This window comes from Bos mutus, chromosome 22 (assembly GCF_027580195.1).
Source record: "Bos mutus isolate GX-2022 chromosome 22, NWIPB_WYAK_1.1, whole genome shotgun sequence".
Taxonomy (NCBI): Eukaryota; Metazoa; Chordata; class Mammalia; order Artiodactyla; family Bovidae; genus Bos; species Bos mutus.
In genome coordinates this window covers 4,620,575-4,641,611 of record NC_091638.1, presented here as the reverse complement: position 1 = coordinate 4,641,611, position 21,037 = coordinate 4,620,575, and the positions used below count along the sequence as shown (strand labels likewise).

General features: G+C 38.7%; 1 protein-coding gene and 1 non-coding gene across 12 annotated transcripts in view; one reads left to right on the top strand and one right to left on the bottom strand.

Moving 5' to 3' along the window:
- The window catches only part of RBMS3 (RNA binding motif single stranded interacting protein 3), an 804,674-nt gene that overhangs the window by 263,192 nt on the left and 520,445 nt on the right, over nucleotides 1-21,037 (bottom strand). For all 11 annotated transcript variants that reach the window (XM_070360554.1, XM_070360553.1, XM_005901197.3 and 8 more), the window contains one exon: nucleotides 16,062-16,141. In XM_070360554.1, the coding sequence (XP_070216655.1) occupies nucleotides 16,062-16,141 (80 nt within the window). The remainder of the gene's footprint in view (nucleotides 1-16,061; nucleotides 16,142-21,037) is intronic.
- Nucleotides 2,532-2,637, top strand: LOC138984821 (U6 spliceosomal RNA). The gene has a single exon (XR_011462105.1). It is a non-coding gene; the product is annotated as a U6 spliceosomal RNA (small nuclear RNA).

Below are 21,037 nucleotides of genomic sequence, written 5' to 3'. Positions count from 1 at the left end.
GGCTTAATAGAAGACAGATTCTTGTATCTGCTTTTGCGTTCAATCTGTTGCCGTATTATACATCATGTAGCCTCTGGGAAATTCAACTCTACACTCAGGAGAGAATCAGACTGAAAAAGGCAAATAATAAGCCCGTATTATGAAAATACGTTGACCTCGCAGACCACCAGAAAGGCGAAGAATGTCAGGGACCCCACAGGTCTCTGGATCACCATTTGGTTCAAATACACTACACTATCCTGAAGTGATTGCTCAGAAAAATAGGTTAGCTTCAATATTTCATTCCTATACTTTTGTGCTTTGTTGAGAATGTTTAAATTAAAACCCCATTATCTTAAATATTGGTACAGTTTTGATTCTTTAGGATGTACCTTTATGAAAACAAGTAGGATCGGCTGAATCCTGTTAACCAACCAGTGATCTGTTCACAAGTACGACACAGGATTGCAATTCTATCCACGACTACAAAGGTTTTTCCCGTAGTCAAACTGTCTTTGCTTTCTCCAGAGAAACCTGTTAACTATTAACAATTGCTACACTACTTAGAGTGGGTAGCACCTTTGTCTCCAGGGAAGTCAGGGAAACTTTGGAGAGAGTATAGGTTACCCCAGGTGTTCTCACCAGGAGCAAAAGAACTGGGATGCACACAGCCGACACCTGTCAATCACTGTTTTCCAGCTGCCCCCACCAGGGGGATGTGTCTTCCTAGATCCTCTAACTTTGGCTGTGCATCAGTAAACCAGCCCTCCTTCCCCCGTCCCAGTCTGAGGGCAAGCCATCTAGAAAGAGATGTAGGTGCTGACTGATGGAAGTCAGGCAAGCACCCAGGGAGGCTAACATCTGCTCTACCACCAAACAGTCAGAAATCAAATTGTTGAGTCTTTTACATTAGGCATTGCAATGACTCAACTAGTACAACTGTTTCATCAGCCTCTATTCCAAAATAAGTTGCACTCACAGTTCAAGAGAAAATGGCCCTATTTACAGCCACCTGATCTTGCTACTTGCTGTAACAGTAATACATCTTCAATGGACAGATACATTTTTTAAATGCTTGAAAGTATTTTAATTCCATGAATAATAAGAAACACTCAAATCAATAAGAATTTAATCAATTGAATAATACAAACATACAGTTGACCCTTGAACAATGTAGGTTTGAACCAGGAAGGTCCACTTAGAATTTTTTTAATAGTAAATTGAAGTACTGTCCTACTACACGGAGCTACATGGGTGGCTCAGTGGTAAAGAATCTGTCTGCCAGTGCAGAACCACAGGTGGCAAGGTTGATCCCTGCATTAGAAAGATCCTCAGGAGGAGGAGGAAATGGCAATTCACTCCAGTATTTTTGCCAAGATAATCCCATGGACAGTGAGCCTGGCAGGCTACAGTCCATGGGGTTGCAAAGAGTCAGACATGACTGAGCATGCATGCAAAAAGTATCTACTACAGGACCTAAGGCTGAATAAATCCATGGATATAGAACTGCAAATAGAAGAAATTAACATAGAGAGAGAACAAACAAGTTATACAAGGATTCTCAACTGGGAGAAGGAGTAGTGTCACAACCCTCAAGGGACAACTGTATATTAGGTTAACACTTAATAAACGTCTCCCTGAGCTTTTGTTTTGTGTCTTGAGCCTATGCTTTCCTATGGCACTCAGCTATTCAGAGATTTAGGACACTCTTTATTTCATCAGAATAGGGCATCATATATGTTTTAGATTTAATCACCTAAAACTCAGGGGTGATACTAGCTCTTTGAGCCCTTCTAAACACTAATGATCTTTTTTTTTTTTTTTAATAACAGGAATTATTGAAAGCAAGTATTAAGGTTAAGAGCTAAGAGATACATATTTGCATGAATTTAGATTTACAGTGTACAATTTTCTGGGCACATTTTATGGAAACAGATGGCTTGAAATAATATTTGACTTCATTAGGTCAAAAATAATGTTATCTATATATGCACTCGTATGTTAATAGCAGCACTGTTCACAGTAGCCAAGGCGTGGAAATAATCTTCTAAACATTCACTGATGGATGAATGGATAAAGCAGCTGTGGTGTGTGTGTATACGTACACACACACACACACATGTATATATAAATGGAACACCATCCAGCCTTTAAAAGGAACAAAATAATGCCATTTGCAGCAACACAGATGCAACTAGAGATGATCATACTAGTGAAGTTAGTCAGAAACGGAAAGACAAACATCATATGATATCACTCATATGTGGAATCTAAAATATGACACAAATGAATGTATCTTCCAAACAGAAGCAGACTCAAAAGCATAGAGAACAAACTTGTGGTTGCCAAAGGGAGGGGAAAGAAAGAGGGATGCGCTGGGAGCACGGGGTTGGCAGACGTCAACTACTACATTTAGAATGGATAAATAACATGATCCTAGGGTGTAGCACAGGGAACTATATCCAATCTTTTGGGATAAACCATAGTGGAAAAGAATCTAAAAATAATGTATATATGTGTAGAACTCCATTTCCTCTAAGGCAAAAATTAGAGTGCTCACTTCAATAGCATATATACTAAAATTGAAATGATACAGAGAAGATTAGCATGGCCCTGTGCAAGGACGACACACACATTTGTGGAGCATTTCATATTTGTTCCCAGCAAGATCCTCTACGACCCGCCTCCTAGAGCAATGGAAATGAAAATAAACAAATACATAAGTGGGACCTAATTAAACATAAAAGGTTTTGCACAGCAAAGGAAACTATAAACAAGGTGAAAAGACAACCCTAAGAATGGGAGAAAATAATGGCAAGTGAAACAACTGAAAAGGATTAATTTCCAAACTATACAAGCAGCTCATACAACTCAACATCAGAAAAACAAGCGATTCAATCAAAAAGTGGCCAAAAGACCTAAACAGACATTGCTCCAAAGACAAACAGATGGCTAATAAACACATGGAAAGACGCTCAACATCGCTTATTATTAGAAATGCAAATCAAAACTACAAGGAGATATCACCTCACACTTGTCAGAATGGCCATCACCAAAAAAAATCTACAAACCAAATGCTGGAGAGGGTGTGGAGAAAAGGGAACTCTCTCGCACTGTTGGTGAGAAAATAAATTATACAGCCACTATGGAAGACCGTATGGAGATTTCTTAAAAATTTAGGAATAAAACTATCATACTACCCAGCAATACCACTTCTAGACATACACCCTAAGGAAACAAATATTGAAAAATACACATGTAACCAAATGTTCATTGCAGCACTATTTACAATAGCTAGGACATGGAAGCAACCTAAATGTCCATCAACAGATGAATGAATAAAGAAACTGTGGTGTGTGTATATATATATATATATATATATATATATATATTCAATAGAACATCACTCAGCCATGAAAAGGAAGGTATCTGCATCACTGCTAATAAGGTAGATGAACCTAGAGCCTATTATACAGAGTGAAGTAAATCAGAAAAACAAATATCATATATTAATGCATATATACGGAATTTAGAAAGAGGGTACTAATCAACCTCCTTGCAGGGTAGCAATGGAGATGCAGACATAGTCAACTATACTTCAATAATAAACAAAAATATTCTCTGATATATTAGCACTCATCTCCAAAGACTCTTTTTGGATATTTAATAGTTTTCAATTCTAATATATCCTTGTGAGCAGGTATAAAGAAACTATTAAGTCAAAATAATTAACAACATAGCTTTTACTTTTTAACAAGCTGCTCAAATGATACAGACCTTTAAAAATAGGAGAAACAAAGACAATCTTCCAGAAGCTATTTATAATGTAATTTAGAAATAGTTTGAATGCTGTTCAGTTGAAATGATTTCCATAATTGTCTACTAGTTTTCTGTTGCTGTTGTAATAAATTCACAAAATCAAGGGGGGTATAAAATGATACAACTGCACTATTTTATACTTTTATGGTTAAAAGGCTGACACAGATTCCACTGGGATAAAATCATGGTGTCAACAGTGCTGAGTTCCTTCCTTGTCCCCTCAAACTTTAGGGGAGAATCCAATTTCTTGCTTTTTTCAGTTCCCAGAGGCTGGCTGTCCACATTGCTTCATCTTCAAGGCTAGTGGTGGTGAGTCAGGTCCTTCTGTTGCCTCCCTCTGATCTCCTGTTTTGCCCCCACCTCCACTTTTAAGAACCCCTGTGATTATACTGGGTCCACTCAAATAATCCAGAATAATTTCTCTACTTTAAGATGAATGTATTTGCAACCTTAACCCTATTTGCAACCTTAATTTGTTTGCCGTATTCACCAGGAATGGGGATTAGGACTTAGAGATCTTTGGGGGATGAGGAGATGATTCTGTCTACCACAAGCTGATATTGATTCATTTAATAATTATCAATACTCTCATCTAAACAGGCATCAGTTTAGATGCTTAAAACATAAACAGCAAGGCTCAATCTTTACATTCAAAGACTTAATGTATTAACTGTTTGAAGGCACAGGGAAAGATAAACATTGAAATTCTTTTGTAGAAAAATGTACAATCTAATGGGACAGATGTCTTTGAAATATATGAATTCTAAAGAAAGATCGTAAACATGCCAATTTCCTTTGAAAGACTTCTTCTGAAATGAGAAATGACAAAAATAATAGTAAGCTAATTGATTCATCATTCATAGGCTTAAAGAGGTAAGAAATCAGAGGAAACAGCTATCAGATAAATTGTGCCTGGTTCAGAGCTTGCTTAGTGAGTGTTTTCATGTATATTTCTCTTACAATATTTTCTTAAATTTTGCAGACTTCTCATTCTAAAGAATTAGATCATAAAAAATGATGTGTGCATGACAAGCTTTCTTGATGGTTCTGGCAAGGAGTGGCAAGAATCTAATTCACACTACTATCCATGGATCCAAAAATTGGTTAGGATGTATTTTTAAATCAATCCTATTAAATGAATTTTAAGATTTGGAAGTGCACTAAGCACTTAATTATTCAGAGCCTGGTTTCTATGGCTTGTCTCTTAATTGGTCTTAAGCTACTCAACCCCCTCTGCTTGCGAATAGCACTCACAGACACTGATGGTTTAACTACTCATTAGTGATGCTGACAGAAGGCAAAGTCCAATATCAACTTAGGAATAAAATTAAGGCTTTGTGATTTATTTTGTAGGTCTTTTATTTATTTATTTATTTTTTGCTGCACCACAGGGCATGTGGGATCTTAGTCCCATGACCAGGGAATGAATTCATGTCTTCTGCTGTGGAAGCACCAAGTCCTAACCATGGGACCACTAGGGTAGTCCCTTCTAAATCTTTACCGTGAAAACCTCAAGGCACAGAAATGTGAAGACCTGAGTGGAGTTATCATTTTAGATAAACATAGATGAAGATGGTCTGTGATTCTGGAGATGTATAGAAAACCTGTTCATCCTTCTTCTCAGTTCCATGACATTATGATTACTTCAGTCAGATTCTGGAGCCAGAATTTGTTCTGTAGACTCTGAATAAATTATGCTACTACTCACTGGTACTTACACAGAATTATAGAGAACGTACGGTCAGCAAGACATACTGACCATACCTCACTGATTAAACATTACAGACTGTATTATACCTCTCTATCACAGTAGGCCTGATAAACCCCTGCCACACGTCCCCTAGAGAGAGGAGCAACATTATGCCAAAGAGATGAATGTGCAGACCAATAAACCCCTGTCTGTCTGTTCTCACGATATTCACCTTTTTATGTGCAGACAATAAAAAAGGAGTGCAAAGTACAGCAGAGTAATAGAGCCTATCTAGATCCAGCGGCAAGGAGTTAAGATCCAGACATTATAAGATAAATTAGGCAAGGACAGTACCCATCTCAAAAAGCAGAATTCATCAGTGTCCCATCCAAGAATAAGCTCTTTAAAGAAATAACAATCTGATTGTCAGCAAAACACACTGAAAAGCAGTTTTGGAAAAATGAGACTTTCCAAGAAGCAACTAGAATCTTTCTCAATCAAACTGTTTTTTTTTTTTTTTCCTTTTGAATATTTAGCACTTGTTCTGTGTGTGTGTGTGTGTGTGTGTGTGTGTGTGTGTACACACATATGGGCTTCCTTGGTTCAGATGGTAGAGAATCTGCCTACAATACAGGAGACCCAGGTTCCATCCCTAAGATGGGAAGATCCTCAGGGGAAGGGAATGGTTACTAACTCCAGTATCCTTGCCTGAGGAATCCCATGGACACAAGAGCTTGGCAGGCTACTGTGCATGGGGTTATAAAGAGATAAACACAACTGAGCGACTATCATGTATATGTGCACGCGTGCTAAGTTGCTTCAGTTGTGTCCAACTCCGAGACTCCATGGGCTGTAGCCTGCTAAGTCTTCCTGGTTCATTGGATTGTCTGAGCAAGAATACTGGAGTGGATTGCCATGCCCTCCTCCAGGGGATCTTCCTGACCCAGGGATTGAACCCACACCTCTTACACATGTATTTAGAAACATACATGTGAGAATTTTTGTCAAAAATTTAAAAAAGATTTAAATGTTTCTCTCAATGTTTTCCTCCAAATTTGCTGCTGACAGAGAAAGCAGGCATCCCCCCAAACCCCTCAGGAATTTCGTTAACAGCAAGTATAAGTACAAGGGCTGTTCAATTCATGGAATTGTGTATCAGTTTCAAATAACATTTACTGAAATTCTCCAGGTGAGAACACTCGAGTGGGTAGCCTTTCCCTTCTCCAGGAGATCTTCCCACCCAGGGAGTGAACCCAGGTCTCCGGCACTGCAGGTGGGTGGTTTACCAGCTGAGCCACCAGGGAAGCCCGTTGAGAATGGACACTGAGCTAAATAGTAGCACCTGAAGAAACAACAACATAAAAACAAACAAAACTTCTAAACAAAATCCTGATCTTAAATACTCAGAATCAAATGCATAAATAAAAAATCACTCTGGTACACTTCACCTTCCCTAACCTTCTCCTGTGAAGACTGGAAATTTAGGGAAGATGAAGAGTGAGGGCTAGAAAGGGAGTCTACAACATTGATGAAAACCTTCCAAAGTACTAATTGGAAGCCGCCCGTTGTTCAGCTAAAGATCATCTCCATTTCACTTTCGTCGACTCCAGACATCCCTACACTGAACCCATTCATTATGCCCACCACACTACCTTTATCTAAGACCAAATCTTCACGGGTTCTTTTCTCTGTGGCATGATTTCCCGTGCCCATCCCTCACCTTCACTTTGCTCCCATCATGACAATTTCCTGGCCCTTCTTTCTCTCCCCATTTTCGTCACCAACCAACCTCTTCACATCATCAGTTGTTCCAGGATCAACCATGCCATGGTGGCACTTCATCATTACCGTGTTGCAGATTTCTCTTTCTAAATTTAAACTCTGACTACCATCTGTCTAGGCTCACTAATATTCATTTTTATCATCCCTAATACATTGTTCACAAATACTGCTATAAATGTTTAAGAGTAATGAAAACAATGTGTTTGGTCCACGAAATTCACTTTACTACTTTAGCTATATCTACTTTCTTCCTCTGGGCTTCCTTGTGGCCAGAAGTTTTAAATCAAAACATAATTTTCCAGACTTCTCTGGTGGTCCAGTAGTTAAGACTGCATGTTCCCAGTGTAGGGGGTACTTGGTTTGATCCCTGGTTGGGGAACTAATATCCTACATGCTTCACAGTGTGGCAAAAAAAAAAAAAAAAAAAACAACTTTTTTTTTTAATGAAAAAGAATTAAATAAAATTAAAAACAAACAATTTCACAATTACTGGATCACCATCCTTAATTTGAATTCCCCCAAATCAGAGTCTGGATCAAGATAGATTAATTGAGAGCTGATGCCAGGAAGTAGAGACATAATAGAAAAGGAAGAGAGAGTCAGGGAAGAAAGAAACACCAATAAAAGTTGCGCCCCTGAGCTTGTCATCACCATGAGAAACCCCCAGAATCTGCTGAGTCTCACATTCTTTTGATGGACAGATGTCTAAGGGAGTGATAACTACCCACGGATTGCAAAATACCTGTATCAGGCTGAGTAAGATTTTATAGATTTTGCCCTGAGTTATAGAAGTAGAGAGATTTGGTGGATCCTTGACATGGGACGCTTCCTGGAGGCACCCCTCTTTCACAGCTATGATCACAGAGGAGGAGTGTTGCAGTTTGGTGCACAAAGCCCATTCCAACCACTCTTAATCTCCTGAAGATGGTCCCCTGTATTTCTCTATCTGGTCTCTCATAATCCAGATTTCAAAATGTAATCATCTCTGTCTCCTTTCTTCTCTCTCACTAGTTACCAGCTCCCCAGATACCTTTGTAGTATCAGGTGTGGCACCATAGAAAGGTTGAGAGATGACTGGCCAAGAACATAGGATTCACAGCCCTTAGATCTCAATTAAGCTTGTTCTATGAAATTCACTAATAACGTTCCAGCAGTGTTTCACCATGAAACAACTGTGTGTTTGGTAGATAGAAATAATCTAGAAGGCATAACAAACGTTAAAGATGAGGAGCTCAGCAAAAAGTCGTTTCCTAAGTTTTGCAAACATCCTTTTATTGATGAGAAATCTAAGCCAACAGCCAGTTGGGGGTCATGGTATTCGCAAAGTATATTATGCAGATGTTGTTTTAGTTTTACAAAGAGGAATAACTTAAAGTTAGGCAACGCTACTCACGAGTAGAAACATAGAGATATATTTTCACTAAATTGTGCATAATATTTTTTCTATTTGCTGCCTTTTATTCAATTATAGCTGCATTTGTGACTTATCAGACTGGCACCACTGAGAAAACACTGGTTAGTGTTTTCCTGATAAAACATGTTCCCTGATAAAAATGTGTGTGTCTACTGCTCACATATTCAGATTTGTAATCTAAATTTCATTTTAGTACATTTTTGATATTTTACTCTAGAGGAAGTTTCAAATTTACACAAACAACATTAATTTTTTTTTTCATTTTATTTAAAAAATTATCATATTGTAAATATTTTTCCTTAGATACTCCCTAAAATCCTACAGGGTTTTTATTTGCATAAACATAAAATAGAAAAATTATCTGTCAAAGGATTAAGAAGGCACATCATTTTATTTTATCAAGTAGGAAAATAAGATTCCTCTGTTATGTAAATATTTGTCCCAATTTCTGTTCATCAGAAGACGTGCTAAAATAAAAAGATCCCAAAATAGAGTGCAGTCTCTCTCAATCCTTCCCTAATTCTTGGACTTCGGGTGGGATTAACAAAAAGAAATAAATCATACTAAAAGAGAGTTGGTTATTCCACTGTTTTCTGGAAAGACTGTTCTAATGACCAGTACATGTGCTTATGGGCAAAAGAGTAATTTGAAAGCAAAATGCGATTTTCCCTCCTCAAACCAGCCTGAAAACACATGTCATTATATATGGAAGCCTTTTCTAGGCAGTGCTGCCCTCTGCTCCCCAGCCTCTTTGAGCGTTAGCCTTTCTATTTCATGCCCTGCAGATGCCTGAAGTGCCTGGGAATTTACACTTTGCTTTTACCAGGGGTTAGAAATTGGAATGCAGAGTTCCAAAGAATAGCAAGGAGAGATAAGAAAGCCTTCCTCAGTGATCAAAGCAAAGAAATAGAGGAAAACAATAGAATGGGAAAGACTAGAGATCTCTTCAAGAAAATTACAGATACAAAGAGAACTTTTTATGCAAAGGTGGGCTCAATAAAGGACAGAAATGGTATGGACTAAACAGAAGCAGAAAATATTAAGAAGAGTGACAAGAATACACAGAAGAACTATATGAAAAAGATGTTCATGATCCAGATAATTATCATGGTGTGATCACTCACCTAGAGCCAGACATCATGGAATGTGAAGTCAAGTGGGCCTTAGGAAACATCACTACGAACAAAGCTAGTGGAGGTGATGGAATTCCAGTTGAGCTATTCCAAATCTGAAAAGATGATGCTGTGAAAGTGCTGCACTCAATATGCCAGCAAATTTGGAAAACTCAGCAGTGGCCACAGGACTGGAAAAGGTCAGTTTTCATTCCAATCCCGAAGAAAGGCAATGCCAAAGAATGCTCAAACTACCGCACAATTGCACTCATCTCACACGCTAGTAAAGTAATGCTCAAAATTCTCCAAGCCAGGCTTCAGCAATACGTGAACCATGAACTTCCTGATGTTCAAGCTGGTTTTAGAAAAGGCAGAGGAACCAGAGATCAAATTACCAACATCTGTTGGATCATCACAAAAGCAACAAAGTTCCAAAAAAAATCTACTTCTGCTTTATTGTCTATGCCAAAGCCTTTGACTGTGTGGATCGCAAGAAACTGTGGAAAATTCTTCAAGAGATGGGAATACCAGACCACCTGAACTGCCAGGAAGCAACAGTTAGAACTGGATATGAAACAACAGACTGGTTCCAAATTGGGAAAGAAGTATGTCAAGGCTGTATATTTTCACTCTGCTTATTTAACTTATATGCAGAGTACATCATGAGAAACGCTGTGCTGGAGGAAGCAAAAACTGGAATCAAGATTGCTGGGGGAAATATCAATAACCTCAGATATGCAGATGACACCACCCTTAGGGCACAAAGTGAAGAAGCATTAAAGAGCCTCTTGATGAAAGTGAAAGAGGAGAGTGTAAAAGTTGGCTTAAAACTCAACATTCAGAAAACAAAGATCATGACATCCGGTCCCATCACTTCATGGCAAATAGATGGGGAAACAATGGAAACAGTGACAGACTTTATTATTTTGGGCTCCCAAATCACTGCAGATGGTGACTGCAGCCATGAAATTAAAAGATGCTTACTCCTTGGAGGAAAAGTTATGACCAAACTAGACAGCATATTCAAAAGCAGAGACATTACTTTGCCAACAAAGGTCCATCTAGTCAAAGCTATGGTTTTTCCAGTAGTCATATATGGATGTGAGAGTTGGACTATAAAGAAAGCTGAGCGCTGAAGAATTGATGGTTTCGAACTGTGGTGTTGGAGAAGACTCTTGAGAATCCCTTAGACAGCAAGGAGATCCAACCAGTCCATCCTAAAGGAAATAAGTCCTGAATATTCATTGGAAGGACTGATTCTGAAGCTGAAACTCTAATACTTTGGCCACCTGATGTGAAGAACTGACTCATTGGAAAATACCTTTTTGCTGGGAAAGATCGAAGGCAGGAGGAGAAGGGGACAGCAGAGGATGAGATGGTTGGATGGCATAACCGACTCAATGGACATGAATTTGAGTAAACTCTGGGAATTGGTGATGGACAGGGAGGCCTAGCATGCTGCAGTCCATGGGGTTGAAAAGAGTCAGACATGACTGAGTGACTGAACTGAACTGAACTGGAGCTGTACAGGATTGCTGAGCAATTTGTTTTGGGACAAAGAAATGTCTGAGGTTAGGTGAGCACGCAACTAATGATGCTTTACTTTGTCTGCAAAACATCAAGATCGATATGCAGGACATGTGAAGTTTATGGAACACTGTTTTCTTTTCCCTCTAGAGGAGCGAGAAAATACTGGATGATCCCTTTCTTAAGAGCAGTAACATGACTGTTGCTTTTTGATACAGCTTGGGCTACTCCTTCCCACCAACTGGTAATATTAATTTCCTGTACTTCAAATGCCAGAATTTAAATAATTAGAATTTTTTTGCATGTATATCTAGCTTCATTGTTCCAACTAGCCAAAACTTGGGGACAATGTTGTAATTTATAGTGAATAGAGCTAGTTCTGGGAGGTTGTGATAGGCATTAGAGATCCATGATATATTCATTAAAATTAGGTCTCTCGTGAACAATTAGGAGGAACTCAGAAAGAGAAAGCCTGATCAATGTCAAAGTTTTGGGCTAAAGTAGCTTTTCTTCTTGTTCTTCTACGGAAAGGACAGAGGATGGAATTTGGAAACTAGATTATCATCTCAGGAAATCAATGAATTTTGCAGCTTAAGAGGAATCTTTGTTAAGAGACACAGAAGGAAAATGGCACATTTCCCCCAAGTCATCCCTAAACGGAGAAGGAAGTGATATGAATATGGTACTGATTTCTCTCTTCTTGCTTAGAGGGAGGGGAGGAGGACTCACTTTTTTAATCAGCTATCTTAGGGTCTGAAGATCCCAGATCATTTTTTTTTTTTTTTGCATCCTTGTGAGTCCCTTATTCACACAACCTTAAAGCATTGTACTGAAACCATCCATGTGCTATTCTAAAACCCCACAAATTTTTGGAGTCAAGATGACAAATCTTTAAAGTGAATGCTGAGGTTTTTACAACTTAGGAAAAACAAACCTATTTTAATTGCAAGTCAGTTAGATCAATTATAGGTGATTTTATTTATTTTTTTTCAGAGAGAGGGAAACATTTTCTCTTTGACAAATTACTTTCTGATGCCCAGCATGTTGTCAGGCTTTCCCCACCCCGCTGAGAATGTGTGTGGCTCTGTGTTCCCCAGCAGACTGGAAGGTACCAGCCTTCTCTATCCACCAGCAGCAGAACAACGCACAGGTCCTTTGGAAGGTGGCATTTCAGCTCAGTGCATATTTCAGGGCTGCCCTTGAGACAGGAATCAGAGTTCTTGTCCACGGCCCCGAAGGATGGAATCCACAAACATGCAGACGCTCATGGTAGCAAGCGAATAGGATGTATTAAAGAGGCAGAAAGTACAAAGCTCCCAGCATAGACACTGAGCGGGTAAAGAGTCCCCTATAGGTGATTTTTATTACCAAGGACAGTCTTTCTAAAGATACAATGTATTTTAAAAGTGAAGAAAATCATCACTTCTGAACAATCAAAGGAATCACTTCTAATCAGATATCAGGGCTCATTGTAACATCTGCTCACACGCCTCAAGATAGAATAGAAAATTGGATTAAGATATGAATTTCTGAAAATAAGACCTCAACCATCTACTTCAAATAAGCAACAAGGACCAAGAAAGGCAAACACCATACACACAAATTTAATTATCCTTGTCATAACAGAGTCAATGAGCCTAGCCAAGTCATTTTACCGCAGTGCATTCCAAAATACCCACTTCCTGCATTATGTCATTTTGTTCCATATCAAACATAAATATCAAAGCTTCTCTATCCTTAGGCTGCTTCCATGTCCTGGCTATTGTAAACAGTGTTGCAATGCACAGCGTGGTGCATGCGTCCTTTTGAATTATGGTTTTCTCTGGTACAACCTAAATGTCCATCAAAAGATGAATGCATAAAGATATATGTATATATGGATATAGATAAAGATACAGACAAGTTGATACAGATAAAGATATAGATAAATGGATACAGATATAGATAAATGGATATAGATAAAGATATAGATAAATGGATAAAGAATGGATAAAGATAAATATATATAAAATATATATAATGGATAGACCTGGAAATGATCATACTAAATGAATTAAGCCAGACAAAGAAAGACAAATATCATATGATATCGCTTATATGCAGAATCTAAGAGAAAAAAAGATACAAATGAACTTATTTACAAAATATAAACAGACTCACAGACACAGAAAAAAAAAACTTGGGTTACTAAAGGGGAAGCAGGGGAGGATAATTTAGGAGTTTGGGATTAACATATATACACTATATGTAATATCTATATATTTATATCTGTATATAAAATAGACCTCTCTATATAAAAGTATATCTGTATATAAAATAACCAACAAGGACCTACTATTGCACAGGAACTATATTCAATATTTTATAATAATTTATAAGGGAAAATATTCTATATATATATAAAGAAAAGAATCTATATATATAATCTACATAAAGAATCTATAAATAATCTATATCATATATATATGAATATAGATATGTAAAGAAATATACGTAACTGAATCACTTTGCTGTATATCTGAAACTAACATAACATTGTAAATCAACTATACATCAATAAAAAAATTGTATGTTTTCTGTTAGCATTTGAAGCCTTTATTAAAATGTATTTGACTTCCAAAGTAAGGATAAATAAGTTAATTCAAGTATTAATGATAATTGATACTGTATATTTAATTGTATTATGTTCAAGGCAAGTCTCAGAAGCATAAAGTTGTATCTCTCAGGATTTTTTTAGCTTAGCATAATTATTTTGTTTTTCATGGTCCCATGAGATAAAACTAAGAAACTCAGTTATAACTGAGTTCTTGCTATTCACAATGTTTCCATTGGGTGTAGCTATGATATTAGAGAGGTTAATACCACAGCCTGCTTATTCAAGGAAGGATGCTCAGATATGTGGGGGATTTGTAGTGACTTTGTCTCTAGCATTAAACTACATGAGTCAGCCGTATGTTCCATGGGTTAACCTAAAACAATTTCAAATCAATCACATCAAGATGGATTTCACTGCGTTCTTCCAAAAAGGAAGAATCATACAAAACTGAGACCTGTATTAAAACTTCACCCAACAATAATTCCACCTAGTTTACTCATTCTTGAATTTTTTTTAATAGAATCATGTAATTCACATCTAGCTTGAATGCCTTCTGTACATGGACATCTGTAGGATAAAACGAGATGAATAAGCAGAAAACCCTTTAACAATGCAAGTCCTTTACTCAGTGGTGGGTCTGAGCAGAGTGTCTTTAAATGTCTTTTATCTTAAAGGGAAAAAGAAAAAGTATTCCTCCTAAAATGCAAGGGCAGCTGACTTGCTGAGATGAAAACTGCTAACTCTTTTCCTAACAACACCATATGTCTCCAACTGGATCATAATGCAGATAGTTCTCAGGAGAATGTCACACATGGAAACTAACCATATCGAGTCACAGCTTCACTGCTGACTCATGATTAACCAGGGGTCGTACTTTGGGATTTTTCAGAGCGTCCAAATGCCAATCCTAATGGCCTTTCTTCTTTCCCAAAACTTAGCGTGTCATAAAATGAACCTGATCCTGCCAGAAAACTATGTCTTTTTTTGTTGTTGTTCAGACTTTGTTTTCTATATAACTCAATATATTTTAATGAACCAAAATGTTCAACCCCTAAATACTCTAGCCATGGGTTTTAAATAGTAGATACTTAAGGTAGCAAACATTACAAAGATGCAACATAAAATCATCAAAAGAAAAAATATGACTGAAGAAGTCACATTTTTCCTCTAAGAATCACTGAAAATAAAAAACCAACAAATAAACCAAGATGTATGAGTCAGATATTTCCTTATCTGTTATTCTCTTTCAGAACTTCACTCAACATTTAATATTTTTATGCATGAGTAACATGTATTTTTTTTCCAGTTTTATTGAGATATGAGTAAGATATTTTAATCTACTTAATACACAATACTATTCATGTATTTTTTCAAAATTAATATCATGTCAAGGTAGTCCTAGCTCACATTCCAATACATATGATATATTCAATTCTTTTGTGTTGATTGTAATTCTTAATAGCATAAAGTTATATCATCTTATGATGTATGTCAAATATTGAGAATTTTGCCTTCAAAAATATGAAATGCCCTGAAGTACTCTAAACTGGTGCTTCCTAGATTATCTCTGATGAATGGGCGTACTAAAAAATTTAATATGCATTTGATATTTTTGTAAAATATGAAGTTATGCAGTAAGACTTCATGATAATGTCATATTGCTATAAAAGTTTCTAAATGCTCTTTCTGCCTTTCTGCATTCTTCTCGTCATGGGCTGGTAAGAACTGTTTGGGAACTGGTCTCAATCTATGGATTCCACTGTTATTATTATTATTTTTACAATATGTCACTCACTGTTTAGATATTTTACAAAGTAGAAATCAGGATACCAATATTAATGATATAAGTCACAAACTTTCTTCACGGCAAGTGCATTTCAAACTATTCTTTGCTATTTTCCTTCTAATTCACTTTAAGGAATTAGCAGCAGAGATTCAAAAAGACAGGCCAAAGATGGATCACCAAGAAGCTTTTGGTAGTGTTGAGAAAGATGAGTTGCATAGTATTAAAAAAAAATACATATTTATAAAGGCAATAAGTTTTCTCCATTGGGAGGAAACTATGGGCCTTACCATGTACTCATTCTGATAGTAGCAATGAGCCTAGAGATTATTTAATGATTACTTTATGGCATTTCTCACCTGGGATTCCTGGTGGTGTTTTCAGATATTTTCCATTAAAATGTTGAATTACCACTTCACATTTTTCAGTAGACTCCATTCTGGGAAAAGAAGTAAACAGGGGATTATATACTTTCATGAAGCTGTACATATCCAGGAAAAATAAAAAGAGAAGGAAATTAAGAAAACCTAGACAAGCTTCATTTGAGAATTTTACCAGAATCGTCACCAGTTGCCATGACCACATAATGGATAGAACACCACAAACCCATTGCCACCAAGAGCAAGGCTTACTCTACTGAAGGCTGACCGTGTGGGCGGCTCTGAGTGGAGTCATCACTCAGACATAATCCCGAGGCATCATCTTATTTAATCTGTATAACAATTTAATCCGTACCCTCAAAGTGCTCAATAAACATCTTTTGAATGTCCGAGTTAGCAAACGTGAGAGGCAGTTCTCACTATTGCCTTTCACACGATGAGGCCGGTCAGGCTGAGCAAGACGAACTGCCTTGGCAGCAAGTGGTTGAGGTGGGCTTGTAGCTGAGGCCTGGGGGACACCCACCTGCATTGCAGCTACTGAGCTATACCCTGAGAATCTGCACAAAGCAAGGTGAGGGAGTGCGCTGGCTTTCCACAACTGGCAGCCTAAGCGGGAGACTCACACAGTAGTGTTGTCATCATGATGCCATTTCACGCTCACATCATGACACCTTTACTGAAAATCCATGAGATGACAGACACAGAAGGGAGTTATTTCAGGTCCCAGATGTCTTAGGAAAATAAACATACACAAACCTCAGGTCTTGAACTTTCTTACTTTTGAATTTTAGATGACCTCCTATTTTTTTCATACTAGGTATCAATAGAGTCGGTTTCTTTTGCCAAATTTTGGCATCTCACATAAAAGCTCGTGAACAATATTTGGGACCACACCATCACACTGTCAACAGGTGGATCGCCTCTGAGGCTGGCCCGCCCTCAAGCCTAGAGGGTGTATTTTCCTTTGCTGCTGAATAAAACTGAGCTGTAACCAAGCTGTAACACTGGTCCGCGGGTTCAAATCTTTGCTGCGGCAAGACAGAACCGAGGAAATTACACAGTCCCCCGACATATCTAGTGCCGTGTCTTGCATTTAACCTGGCTGAAACAACCTCAGCTTGGTCCCAGGGAGGTGGAGACTAAGCACAGCAAAAACCCAACTTGGTGAAAGCTCACATGGGAGAAACTGAACGCAAAGGAATCCCCGTGCAGTGGAAGTGACAAGATAACGTCACTGAGACAACTGGAAACTGAGACAACAAAAACAGACTTAGCAGAAAGCTCAGGCAGCTCAGTCTGATTCCAGAAGACCTCCAGTTAAGGTCAGATCAGATCAGATCAGATCAGTCACTCAGTCGTGTCCGACTCTTTGTGACCCCATGAATCGCAGCACGCCAGGCCTCCCTGTCCAACACCAACTCCCAGAGTTCACTCAGACTCATGTCCATCGAGTCAGTGATGCCATCCAGCCATCTCATCCTCTGTCGTCCCCTTCTCCTCCTGCCCCCAATCCCTCCCAGCATCAGAGTCTTCTCCAACGAGTCAACTCTTCGCATGAGGTGGCCAAAGTACTGGGAGTTTCAGCTTTAGCATCATTCCTTCCAAAGAAATCCCAGGGCTGATCTCCTTCAGAATGGACTGGTTGGATCTCCTTGCAGTCCAAGGGACTCTCAAGAGTCTTCTCCAACACCACAGTTCAAAAGCATCAATTCTTCGGCACTCAGCCTTCTTCACAGTCCAACTCTCACATCCATACACAACCACAGGAAAAACCATAGCCTTGACTAGACGAACCTTTGTTGGCAAAGTAATGTCTCTGCTTTTCAATATGCTATCTAGGTTGGTCATAACTTTCCTTCCAAGGAGTAAGCATCTTTTAATTTCATGGCTGCAGTCACCATCTGCAGTGATTTTGGAGCCCAGAAAAATAAAGTCTGGCACTGTTTCCACTGTTTCCCCATCTATTTGCCATGAAGTGATGGGACCAGATGCCATGATCTTTGTTTTCTGAATGTTGAGCTTTAAGCCAACTTTTTCACTCTCCACTTTCACTTTCATCAAGAGGCTTTTTAGTTCCTCTTCACTTTCTGCCATAAGGGTGGTGTCATCTGCATATCTGAGGTTATTGGTATTTCTCCCGGCAATCTTGATTCCAGCTTGTGTTTCTTCCAGTCCAGCGTTTCTCATGATGTACTCTGCATAGAAGTTAAATAAACAGGGTGACAAAATACAGCCTTGACGAACTCCTTTTCCTATTTGGAATCAGTCTGTTGTTCCATGTCCAGTTCTAACTGTTGCTTCCTGACCTACATGCAAATTTCTCAAGAGGCAGGTCAGGTGGTCTGGTATTCCCATCTCTTGAAGAATTTCCCAGTTTATTGTGATCCACACAGTCAAAGGCTTTGGCATAGTCAATAAAGCAGAAATAGATGTTCTTTCTGGAACTCTCTTGCTTTTTCCATGATCCAGCGGATGTTGGCAATTTGATCTCTGGTTCCTCTGCCTTTTCTAAAACCAGCTTGAACATCAGGAAGTTCATGGTTCACATATAGCTGAAGCCTGGCTTGGAGAATTTTGAGCATTACTTTACTAGCGTGTGAGATGAGTGCAATTGTGTGGTAGTTTGAGCATTCTTTGGCATTGCCTTTCTTTGGGATTAGAATTAAAACCGACCTTTCCAGTCCTGTGGCCACTGCTGAGTTTTCCAAATTTGCTGGCATATTGAGTGCAGCACTTTCACGGCATCATCTTTCAGGATTTGAAATAGCTCAACTGGAATTCCATCACCTCCAGTCGCTTTGTTTGTAGTGATGCTTTCTAAGGCCCACTTGACTTCACATTCCATGATGTCTGGCTCTAGGTGAGTGATCACACCATCGTGATCATCTGGGTCGTGAAGATCTTTTTTGTACAGTTCTTCCAGTTTAGGTCAACAAGCTACAACTTGCCATGCCAACTCAACAAGGATATATAAAACTATACCCAACCACGGAAAATATCAGGCACCCTTAGATGGACACCACTATAAGGACTCTGAGGTTTGAGACTAGCAGAGGAGGAGGCCCAACGCCCCTCGCTGTTCCAGCTCAGCAGGAAGTAGCCAGAGAGACCTCGACTCCCCTATTCCCAAAGAATTGGGCCTCCCATCTCTTGGGGGGGATGCTACGTAGTTAGAATAGGAAGAATCAGCCTAAAATGGCAGTGTCTAAAAGATAAAGAAGAACTTCTCTGTAGCTCAGACTGTAAAGAATCTGCCTGCAATGCAGGAGAACTGGGTTTGATCCCTGGGTCAGGAAGATCCTCTGGAGAAGGGAAGAGCAACCCACTCCAGTATTCTTGCCTGGAGAATCCCCATGGACAGAGGAGCCTGGTGGGCTACAGTCCAAGGGATTGCAAAGAGTCAGACATGACTGAGAAACTCACATTACATCACACTGTCAACATTAGCAGTCTTGCAATCTCCTAAGTAGAATAGTATCAGCAATATTCCTAAATTTTAACTCTATCTGACCTTTATTATTTGGTAAAATTGGGTGGGAAAGGTAAAAATTAAAGGGTCAATTCTATTCAAAAGAAATTAATGCCCATGAATGGTACACCAGAGGAAAAACAGACTTAAGAAATAGCACACATACATAGAAAAGAATATGTATGAAATGTATAAAATTTGTCCAAAAGGCAAAGTGTATAATTTTGGATGTTCTGTTGGATTTTATCAATAATATGAGCTTTCTTGGAATGAAGCCCTTTGACACAATTTGTTAACCTTTTGTGCATCCAAATATTATGTGTGTTTTCATGATCAGATCACATGCAGAGTAAACAAGAAAAGGGAAAAAATTTATAAACAACTGCCAAATGAGGTATACATTTATTACAGTTACAGGAATTCCAATGTGAGAGGAATTGCAGATGCCAGGAAAACTCTGAGAAGTGTACACAGGAGGCCAGAAACGCCACTGGAGAAATAACTAGGGCAGGAGTCTGCGGGGCAGGTGGAAGGTCATGTCCCTGTAGATGGGGCAGAGTGAGCAGAGCGTTGGGGCTGGATGGAGTTTCACGGGGGAAGCTCCTGGAGATAAGCTGAGAGGTGAGGCAGAAGCTTTCGAGTTATCAAGTTAAGGACCTTTTTTTTTTTTTTTTTGGAAGTTAGTTGATTCATAATGTTGTATTAGTTTCAGGTGCAGAGCAAAGTGATTCGGTTATATTCAAAAAACTAAGACCATGGATTCCAGTCCCATCACTTCATGGCAAACAGAAGGGAAAAAAAAAGTAACACAATGAAGCTATGAGCCATGCCATGCAGAGTCACCCTAAAGGAGATGAAACCAGTCAATCCTAAAGGAAATCAACTCCGAATATTCATCAGAAGGACTGATGCTGAAACTCCAGTGCTTTGGCCACTTGATGCAAAGAGCCAACTCATTGGAAAAGACCCTGATGCTGGGAGAGATTGAGGGCAGGAGGAGAAGGGGATGACAGAGGACAAGATGGTTGGATGGCATCACTGCCTCAATGGACATGAGTTTGAACAAACTCCAGGAGATAGGGAAGGACAGGGAAGCCTGGTATGCTGTACTCCATGGGGTTGTAAAGAGTCAGACACAACTTAGCAACTGAACAACAAAATATATACTTATATATGTATACTTATATATGTATATACATACATATATTAGATATGGCTTCTCTGATAGCTCAGTTGGTAAAGAATCTGCCTGCAATGCAGGAGACCCTGGTTTGATTCCTAGGTCGGGAAGATCCACTGGAGAAGGGATAGGCTCCACTCCAGTATTATGGGGCTTCCTTTGTGGCTCAGCTGGTAAAGAATCCTAAAGAATCCACCTGTAATGCAGGAGACCTGTATTGGATCCCTGGGAGTATGTGTGTGTGTGTGTGTGTATGTATATATATATATATATATATATATAATTTTTTCAGATTCTTTTTATAGG